The following is an 11,026-nucleotide window of genomic DNA, read 5'->3' on the forward strand; positions in this document are numbered from 1 at the left end:
TATATATATATAGAGAGAGAGAGAGAGAGAGAGAGAGAAGGGGGTGGAGAGAGAGAGAGAGAATGCGAGCGAGCGAAGAGACAGCACGTGCCAGGTTCCCAAATATACCAGAAGACATTTTAAAGAGAGTTAAGAGAAGAGAAAGAATTTGTTAAGATCGGGCGCAGTGGCTCACAGCTGTAATCCCAGCACTTTGGGAGGCCGAGGCGGGCGGATCATGAGGTCAGGAGTTCGAGACCATCCTGGCTAACACGGTAAACCCCATCCCTACTAAAAATACAAAAAATTAGCCAGGCGTGGTGGCGGGTGCCTGTAGTCCCAGCTACTCGGGAGGCTGAGGCAGGAGAATGGCATGAACCCGGGAGGCGGAGCTTGTAGTGAGCCAAGATTGCACCACTGCACTCCATCCTGGGTGACAGAGCGACACTCTGTCCCCCCAAAAAAACGAATTTGTTAAGGTTGATGCAATTTTTATTGTCATTAAGTGCAACATTACATACCAGGTATTATACGTGGTGTTTTAAACTACCTCCCGTATCTGTATAATGTCACATCTAAGACCCCAGGGCTCAGGACTGGAGGTGTGGTTCAAATTCTGGTTCTGCATCCTACTAGTTACAGGACCTTGGGTACTCAGCATTGCCTTGCCTCAGTTTCCCACCTGTAAAATGAGGTTATTTGTATTGCCAATCACCAAGAGTAGTTGGGAGGACTAAAAGGATTAATCCACATAAAGCTCAGTTCAATACACTTACATTATTTATTTCTCACAACAACCCTATGAAGTATTTATATTAGTATTTATATTGTTTTTAGAGTCTCATTCATCACACAGTTTAATTTTCCCTAAGATAATTTACTCTCCCAGTAAGATGATATTTTAGCGAATGTGCCAACTGCAGCCAAAAGATGGGGAAAAGAAGAGATGAAAAAAAAAAGGCCATGTATAGAAAAGTCAGACTTTTATTAAAATCATAATTGTCTTCTTCTGACAGTTGGAAGAAACAGGAAGCAAGAAGAATAGAGGGTGGAAAAAATAAAACACAGAAATGAAAAAACCCCATCCATATCAATGCCAATTCCCATGTTCAGGACTTGGCACCACAGAAGGCGTCCTCAGCTTTCACTGGCTCAGTCTCTTAAGTCAACAACCTGGGAGGTGTCTGGTGATTGCAGGAGGCTTTGCTTTCTGTTCAGCTAATTTGAGCTCTAAGAGCCCATATAAAATAAGAACAAGGGGCCAGGCACGGTGGCTCACGTCTGTAATCCTGCTTTGAGGGGCCGAGGCAGGCGGATCACGAGGTCAGGAGTTCGAGACCAGCCTGGCCAACGTAGTAAAATCCCATCTACTAAAAATGCAAAAGATTAGCCAGTTGCGGTGGCAGGTGCCTGTAATCCCAGCTACTCGGAAGGCTGAAGCAAGATAATCGCTTGAACCCGGGAGGCAGAGGTTGCAGTGAGCTGAGATTGCGCCATTGCACTCCAGCCTGGGCGACAGTGCAAGCGTTCATCTCAAAAAAAACAAAAACAAAAAAAACAAGGACTAAGATATCTCCCCCTATACAGTTCACTTCCAAACCAGCGCTCCAGGCCTTCCAAGTGCCTGGCACTATGAGATGTTTGAGGGATTCACACGCTAGGTGGTGCACTTAACTCCATGGGTCCATGGTTTGGAACTGGGTTTTTCTCTGTCACTCACTTAAAAAAAATTGTTTTGTTTTGTTTTGTTTTTGAGATGGAGTCTTGCTTTGTCGATGAGGCTGGAGTGCAGTGGCGGGATCTCGGCTCACTGCAATCTCCACCTCCCAGGTTCAAGTGATTCTCCTGCCTCAGCCTCCCAGGTAGCGGGGACTACAGGCGCCCGCCACCATGCCCAGCCAATTTTTGCATTTTTACTAGAGACGGGGTTTCACCATGTTGGCCACACTGCTTTAGAAATCTTGACCTGGTTCAAATGGTCCACCTTTCTCAGCCTCCCCAACAGTGGGGATTACAGGCACGAGTCACTGCGCCTGGCCTCCTCACTTACAAGTTGATGGGTGCAGCACACGAACATGGCACAAGTATACATATGTAACAAACCTGCACGTTGTGCACATGTACCCTAGAACTTGAAGTACAATAAAAAAAAATTTTTTTTAAATTTATCCTGGGGCCCACACTTCAAAAAGCTGTGACACACTTCTCAGTCCATGAATTATCAAACCTAAAGGGGCAGCAGGTTGCTGTTACCTATGACTGGGATTTCACCTTCCTCCTGCTCTCCTCATCCCTCCAACCTTTGCTTCCTGCTTTCCTAGAACCTAAAGCAGCTCTGGCGCTCCCCCTTCCCTCATCCTCAAATCAGCCAAAGTCTGGAAGCCCTACAGAGAGTATTTAAACCCTTTTTTCTTGAGACAGAGTCTCGCTCTGTCACCCAGGCTGGAGTACAGTGGTGCAATCTTGGCTCACTGCAACCTCCGCCTCCCAGGTTCAAGCAATTCTCCTGCCTCAGCCTCCCAAGTAGCTGGGACTACAAGTGCGTACCATCACGCCCAGCTAGTTTTTGTATTTTTAGTAGGGATGGGGTTTCACCATGTTGGCCAGGATGGTCTTGATCTCTTGACCTTGTGATCCACACACCTCGGCCTCCCAAAGTGTTGAGATTACAGGTGTGGCCACTATGCCCAGCTGAGTATTTAAGCCTTTACAATCAATGTTCTGAATGCTGCACAGATGCCACAATAAAAGGTTATATAATGTTAGAATCATTTAGAAATAATTTATTTGCAGTACTGAAACATACAAAATATAATTAGATACGTGTAATAAAATCTGAGGAACATTACATTGAGAAGTCCTAGTTTGAGAAAGTAATAAGGATTTCCACTATTTTGGAAGAGGCTACTTTTCAATTATGATAAGACATGTCAGTTAGCAGAAATTTCGTCTTTAAAACACAGAGAGGGAGGCTTTTCTGTCAAATATGGCCAATAACCGAATCTTCATCCATAAAGGACATTAACAAGATGAAAACTAGCACAAACTAACCCATCTATTGTCACCACAGATCCCACAATCTGGCTGTAGGAGGTGCATCTCACAAATAGAAGAGGAATATTCTCCAGCAAACATGTACAGAAATATTTAACAGAATGCTAGTAGCTCATCAGTGCTGAAATGGGTGCAAATAAGAATACCATACATAAGTTTATTCCTTTTCCTATTCAAGGTCTAAAAGAAAAGAACTAGGCCAGGTGCAGTATGGCTCACACCTGTAATCCCAGCACTTTGGGAAGCTGAGGCAGGAGGATTACTTGAGGCCAGGAGTTCGATGCCAGCCTGGGCAATATAGAGTCCCCATCTCTACAAAAAATACAAAATTAGCTGGGTGTGGTGGTGCACACCTGTGGTCCCGGCTACTCAGGGAGCTGAGGTGGGAGGATTGCTTCGGCCCATGAGGTCGAAGCTGCCGTGGGCTATGACTGCACCACTGCACTCCAGCCTGAACAATACAGAAAAAAAAAAAAAAAATCCGGGCACAGTGGCTCACGTCTGAAATCCCAGCACTTTGGGAGGCCAAGGTGGGTGGATCACGAGGTCAGGAGATCGAGACCATCCTGGCTAACATGGTGAAACCCCGTCTCTACTAAAAATACAAAAAATTGGTGGTGGGCGCCTGTAATCCCAGCTGCTTAGGAGGCTGAGGCAGGAGAATGGTGTGAACCTGGGAGGCGAAGGTTGCAGTGAGCCGAGATCGCGCCACTGCACTCCAGCCCGGGTGACAGAGCGAGACTCCATCTCAAAATAAATAAATAAATAAAAATAAATAAATAATTTTAACCCCTCCACAAAAACCCTCTGAACCTTTATACAAAAAACAAAAGCGGCTGGGCGCAGTGGCTCACGCCTGTAATCCCAGCACTTTGGGAGGTCAAGGCGGGCAGATCACAAGGTCAGGAGTTCGAGACCAGCCTGGCCAACATTGTGAAACCCTGTCTCTACTAAAAATACAAAATTAGCCAGGTGTGGTGGTGGGCGCCTGTAATCCCAGCTACTCAGGAGGCTGAGGCAGGAGAATTGCTTGAACCTGGGAGGCGGAGGTTGCAGTTTGCCAAGATCGCGCCAATGCACTCCAGCCTGGGTGACAGAGCGAGACTCCGTCTCGAAAACAAACAAACAAACATAAACAACAACAACAAAACCCATGAGAATGACAAGAAAAGGAGTAATTCAGCAAAGAAAAGCATCATTGGCTTTGGTATCTAAAAAAACAAAGCACGGCTTCTAGTCTCTGGATTAACTGGTCTGATATTTCCAGGGGGCTGTGCTCTGTGCTGTGGATGCCTTTAGAGCTCCACTGGGCATTGCTGTTGTGTGGACTGTCCCACTCACTGGGTGCCAGGCGTGGCCCCAGGTACTCCATACCCTCTCCTGACCCTGGCACAACCCTGCAGGCATGTGGGATTAGATCAGGTTCTGAGGCTCAGAGTGGCTGAGTAAGCTGTGGGGGCAACACGGCTGCGTAAACGGCAGAGTGGGGATTTAATTTTTTTTTCTAACTTGAAAGTCTGCTGCCTTTGTACTCTACATATCTCTTGGGTATTTAACTAAGACAAGTAAATGCATTTACCACTCTTTTTACTATTCTATAATGACCATGAGTAATGCATTTTACTATCAGCCAACACCTCCAGCATCTATTCCATAATGACCATGAGTAATGCTTTTTACTGTCAGCCAACAATGCCAGCACCAAATAAACTGATACTGTTAGAATACAATGCACTTTGCCTCTGGAGTGTGCTTGCAACGATCCTTACCTGGTGCTCCTGTGTACATGATGGAAAAGACATTGATTGCTATGGTAGCAGCATAGAATACTGGGAGTGCCCGGAGACCGTTGGGAACAGGGTCTTCCTGTGGGACAAGGAGACAGAGCGGGAGGTCAGGATCCCAGCAGCACTTGGAGCCAACACAGACAAAATGATACAAAACACCGTTACAAGAAACTCTTCCCAAACCCGTGTGGCCAAAAGGATGGGCGTTGTTACTGCCTATGATCTGCTCCACTTCTACAGAAATGGCATTGGCTGGGGCCATCTCTCCCACACAAATGCAATGTCAAAGAGCCCACTGTTGTGGCCAGTAGACACATTAAAGCACTGGAATCACATGAGCTGATGTCACACTTGGAAACAGAAAAGAACTGTTGGGTCAAGCCGGTTCTGGAGGACCAAAGCCCAGAGCTCAGCATCTCCTTCCTCAAAACCCGTTGTGCTCACTACAGCCAAATCCAGGTTTGGCCCTAACTGGCTACACTCAACAAATAATTTGAGATTCCAACCTCCAAGCATCCTCTAAGAGAGTCAGATTACTTCATGAGATTTTACAATACTCTATTACACAACGCATCTTAGCTATGTTACCATGTGCTATGGATTTCCGAATCTTTTCACAAGGTATAGTATTTAACCTTCAACTATCAGAAGTTAAAAAGAACTGCGGTTCCTTGTCAAATAACTTATTTGCCATTTGACATTTATTTACTACTTTAGGCTTCTGCTACAACATTCCCTAAATCTAGTAAGTTCCACAAGAATGGTACTGTGCATGTTTTCAGTTAAATAACATTTAAGAGAATATGAGACATTTAGAGTTTTTAGCAGATCTACAGAGAATTTTGAAGTAAAAATATGGGCCAGGAACTCCCATCAATGTAGCACTGGCACACAGATGTGGCTCAAATAATTCAAAAAGGGACTAACTTCTAATAACCACGAAGGCCACATTTACATGAACATGCTACCTGCCATGATAAAAGGAAAATTAGGTCTAAAAATTGATGAGAGCTGCAGAAGTATGGATAAGCATCTCAAAGACTGCTACTGCCAAATGCAAACATACCTGGAAGTCAAGTATGTTTGCAGAACAGCACAGCCCATCAAGGAGCTGTTCTGGAATGTCTCAAGGAGCCAAGAGCACTTGTCAAGAGGCTCAAGTTGAATGCAGTGAGGCATGATGCAGCAAGAGCAGGGCAGAATGAGACTCAAGTGTGGGAGTGTCACACCAGACCAGGCAGGGGAGGCAGCCATGTGGCAAACACCAAGATTAATGAGCTGGAGCCTGGCATGAGTGACACAGCCAGTTATGATCATCTGTGACATATCACATGAAAAGAACCCAGGAGGAACTGAAAACAAAATGCTGGGAGGCTCAATTCCTGTGGCCTCTGGTTTCCACAACATTGTTTTCTTAGGGACAACAGTTGCTAAAGACAGATTCCCAACCAATAACTTCTGCAGGTGGACAACCCCGAGTCTGTGTTTTCAATTAAATCACCGTATGTTTTCTCAAATATCTTTTTTTTTTCCTCTTGAGACACAGTCTCACTCTGTCACCCAGACTGGAGTGCAGTGGTGCGATCTTGGCTCACTGCAACCTCCGCCTCCAGCATTCAAGCGATTCTCATGTCTCTGCCTCCCAAGTAGCTGGGACTACAGGCATGAGCCACCATTCCGGGCTAACTTTTTGTATTTTTTAGTAGAGATGGGGTTTCGCTATATTTGCCAGGCTGGTCTCGAACTCCTGACCTCAAGTGATCCACCGCGCCTGGCCTAAAATAACTTATTCTCGAAACTCATTGACAGACTTCTTGTTTGACCTGTCTCCTTTCTTCCCCCTACTTCCTTTCTCTCTCTCCCTCCCTCCTATCCACCTATCCATCCCTCCATCATCTGCCACTCATCCAAGCATGTTATTCCCTCCTCCTAAATATTTACCAAGTGCTGTAAGTGCTAAGCACAGTACTAGGCCCTGGAATACAGAAGTGGCCAGGGCGGTCATGGTTTCTGCTCTCAGAGATCTTACAGTCAAATAGTGAACAGGCAACTAAGCAAGAAATGAAGCACCATATGATATGCTAAGTGCCGTGATGGGAAGGTGGACTGTGGCCAGAGCTCAAAAGAGAGGGGACCAAGCGAATCTGGGGGAGGGGAGGAGAGGAGCAGCTTCCTCGGAAGTGACACCTAAGGGCTGAGTAGGGCTTGCCAGGTGAGCACGGATTCCAGAGACAGGAGGGGAGGCATGAAGGCTGGCAGGCTACAGAGGGGTGTGCCTTTAAGATGTGAATATGAGTGTGCCTGGTCCCAGGAGAAGCAAGCGTGAGAAACGGTGAGGGCAAGTTTGTGCTCTCTGAGAGAATGGACCCTTCAATAGACGGCCAAGCAAGGCTGCGAGAAAAGGCCTGCGCTAGCTTCCAAGCAAGGTATAGCCTGGAGGGTATGTCCCTGCCTGCAAAGAAAGAGTGCACTCGATGGTTATCAAACACTGCAGCAACCTTGTGACTGCCAAACAAAAAAAGATAGCCACATTTGTGTCTAGAACACTGATCTCAGTAAGCACTAATTTTTTTTTAGACAAGATGTACCCAATAGGTGTATTTCCTTCTTTTTATCCTTTCCTCAAATTGAGTCAGTGTTTCAGTCTTGCTCTATCCATTAAAAAAAAAAGGAAAACATCTTCACATTTGGGTAAGGAAATTCTCCAGCTGTTTTTTAATGACAGTTTCAAAATCTTACCACTATCTCATTCTATTCTGCTTAACATTCAGAAAATAATTACCTTTCCTTTTTGAGGTCTCAGCACAATTTCTGGGAGTGTTGATTAATGAATTAAAGTACAGAGCCAAGAAACACTATTTACAGTGCTTGTTTCTGGGGGAATCTCTGGGTAATTTACCTTGGCTCTTTCTGGCTATTTATAATAACATCCGATGCTAACTGCAGGGTGCTGTTCCTTAACAATGTATGAATACAATTATTCCTCTCACCCCTCTCATTATTAATTTCTACCGAGCAGAGCCAAAATTAGTTCCTAAGATTTAATTCAACATAGCAGCCCCACTTACCTTTTTTAAGATGAAAATTCTGATGAGTACAAACAGCAGGCCAGACATGAAACCAGACAACAGTGGAGATATAAACCAAGAAGCAACTGAATAATTAAAAAAAAAAATCTAATGAATGTTCAAATTCATCCACAATTATGGTCCTATTCATAGAACACAATGATAAACAAAATGTATTACATACAATCATAAATATTTCCAGAATTATTTACCTTTAATTCAGAACCTAATGAGCCCTGTGACTTGGCAGAGCTGACCTTCACGCATTTATGGCCACACTCAGACACCAATACACAGTCACACACCACTGACCACACTGCCAGTGCAGGGTCAAGAAACCCCTGCCCCAAGTTCGGGCCTCAGAAGACAGCATCCTGAGTTCCGCCTCCCATGGAGTCTTTCTGCCTGCCCTTCTTATCAGCACATATGGAGACTCGGTCGCTGTTCCAACAGTAAGGGTTATTTAAAAGCTGGGTCAACTTCCATTTCCTTTGCCAAGGCCAGCCGGGTACTTTCATTCCTGCCATCTAACTGCTGGAACTCTGAAACTTTTAGCCTCTAGCCAAGTAGTTCCCGCCTCTGGCTGCACAGTGGAACCATCTGTGGCATTTTAAAAAACTAGTTTGGCTCTGGCTGGGCCCCCAGATTTCTGATTTAAAAGGCTGGGAATGGGGTATGGGCATTGGCATTTTTAAATCGCTTCCTAGGTCATTCTAAAGTGCAGCCAGAGTTGAGAACCACTGTTCTAGAAGCCTGGGATGGAAGGTGGGTTTCCTTGTGGTCTGTGCTCCTGCCTGGCAGCTCAGGGATCCCATTTGACCCAGGACTCCTAAGGCCATCATGATTCTTGTAAAAAACTGAGTAAGCCAGAACATGGAAATGGAGTGAAAGAGTACCGTTCACGATGGGTGGGTTGGTATTTGTGGAGCTGAATGGATTTACCTCTTGCTAAAAGCCGAGCCAGGCACTAACTTGTTAGACACCTGAGAATGGGTGTGGGTTTACGTCTGGTCCCTGCCAGGCAGGCTTACAAGGTAGAGAGGACACTTGGCAGAGTGTTTCTTCCCAAAGGGCAGGCTGGATGACCTCTTTTTTTTTTTCTTGTTTTGAGACAGGGTCTTGCTCTGTCACCCAGGGGCTGGAGTACGTGGCATAATCATGGCTCACTGCAGCCTCAACCTCCGAGGCACAAGTGATCCTCCCACCTCAGCCTCCTGAGTAGCTGGGCTACAAGTGTGCACCATCACACCAGGCTAATTTCCTTTTTTATTTTTATTTTTTTGTAAAGATGGGGTCTTGCTATGTTGCTCAGGCTGGTCTTGAACTCCTGGGTTAAAGTAATCCTCCTGCCTTGGTCTCCCAAAGTGTTGGAATTACAGGCCTGAGCCACTGCGCCTGGCCTGGATGATCTGTTGAATGCAGGGACATATCATGGGGCTCACTTTGAGGCTTCCCCAAGACTATGAACTCCTGGATTCCAGGCATCTTCCTCACCTGTGCCCAGTCTTTCTCTGACCTACAGATTGACTTAAGTCTAATACATTTCTTACCTGCCTGGGAAGAACAGAGGGTGATTTCCAAAGCTGGATGACAAGGTAACATTTCAAAAGAGTAGAGTTAAACAACTGTCTAGCACATAATAGTTCACTATCTCTATTAACGGGAATTTTGGCCAGGCGCGGTGGCTCACGCCTGTAATCCCAGCACTTTTGGAGGCAGGTGGATTGCCTGAGCTCAGGAGTTCAAGACCAGCCTGGGCAACACGATGAAACCCCGTCTGTACTAAAATGCAAAAGAAATTAGCTGGGCGTGGCAGCACGTGCCTGTAATCCTAGCTACTCAGGAGGCTGAGGCAGGAGAATTGCTTGAACTCAGGAGGCGGAGATTGCAGTGAGCCGAGATTGCGTCACTGCACTCTAGTACTCCAGCCTGGGTGACAGAGCAAGACTCCATCTCTACAAAACAAAACAAAACAAAACAAAACAAAACAAAACAAAACAAAACAAAAAAACAGGAATTTTAAGGGAAAATGCATTACCCACACCATCTACGTCTTTTTTTTTTTTTTTTTCTGAGATGGAGTCTTGCTGTGTTGCCCAGGCTAGAGTGCAGTGACTCGATCTCGGCTCACTGCAAACTCTGCCTCCCAGGTTAAAGTGATTCTCCTGCCTCAGCCTCCCGAGTAGGCACCTGCCATCATGCCCGGCTAATTTTTGTATTTTTGTAGAGATGGGGTTAAACCATGTTGGCCAGGCTGGTCGTGAACTCCTGACCTCAGGTGATCTGCCCACCTTGGCCTCCCAAAGTGCTGGGATTATAGGCATGAGCCACCGCGTCTGGCCCATCTAGGTCTTTTAAACCTTAACATTTGAAGAAAAATATATAAAATTAACTTGTGGCTGGGTGCGATGGCTCACGCCTGTAATCCCAGAGCTTTGGGAGGCTGAGGCAGGCATGAGGTCAAGAGATCAAGACCATCCTGGCCAACATGGTGAAACACCGTCTCTACTAAAAATACAAAAATTAGCAGGTGTGGTGGCACACGCCTGTAGTCCCAGATACTCAGGAGGCTGAGGCAGGAGAATGGCTTGAACCCGGGAAGTGGAGATTGCAGTAAGCTGAAATTGCACCACTGCACTCCAGCCTGGCAACAGAGTGAGACTCTGGGTCAGAAAAAAAAAAAAAGTAACTTGTAAGAAAACATAAAACTTACTCTAGAAAACGTAAACTTTCCTACTTAAGGGTAAAATAAAATGCCAATTACCAATCTTGACAAGCTCCATCCACTGCACACCTTTGGTACCGATTGCGACCAGCGAGAATCCTATAGTAGAACCCACAATGCAGTGCGTTCCTGAGATTGGAAGCCTCAGGAAGGAAGCGATCAGCTGCCACACAGCGGAACCTACAGATTGAAGGACAAAAACCCATCAGATACAGAGTACAAAGGTGCAGACACCAAGGGAAGAAATCGAAATGTTCTCCATAACAACATCTTTCAGAGTTTAATTTTCTGTGAATTGTTTCTTTACAAAGTGCTACAGCCTGGACAAAAATCATTCAATTAACTTCAGTTAAAGGAATGCTTCTCCCTTCCTCAACACAGAAGGGACAGGGATGTTGGTTATTTATTTATTT

General features: G+C 45.6%; 1 protein-coding gene across 4 annotated transcripts in view; it reads right to left on the reverse strand.

Moving 5' to 3' along the window:
• The window catches only part of SLC20A2 (solute carrier family 20 member 2), a 128,293-nt gene that overhangs the window by 37,675 nt on the left and 79,592 nt on the right, over window positions 1–11,026 (reverse strand). For all 4 annotated transcript variants that reach the window (XM_017889847.1, XM_017889848.1, XM_017889846.1 and 1 more), the window contains 3 exons: window positions 10,653–10,793; window positions 7,889–7,974; window positions 4,803–4,899 (listed from right to left, as the gene is read on the reverse strand). In XM_017889847.1, coding sequence (XP_017745336.1) covers window positions 4,803–4,899; window positions 7,889–7,974; window positions 10,653–10,793 — 324 coding nt within the window. The remainder of the gene's footprint in view (window positions 1–4,802; window positions 4,900–7,888; window positions 7,975–10,652; window positions 10,794–11,026) is intronic.

This window comes from Rhinopithecus bieti, unplaced genomic scaffold (assembly GCF_001698545.2).
Source record: "Rhinopithecus bieti isolate Rb0 unplaced genomic scaffold, ASM169854v2 scaffold_19901, whole genome shotgun sequence".
Lineage (NCBI taxonomy): Eukaryota > Metazoa > Chordata > Mammalia > Primates > Cercopithecidae > Rhinopithecus > Rhinopithecus bieti.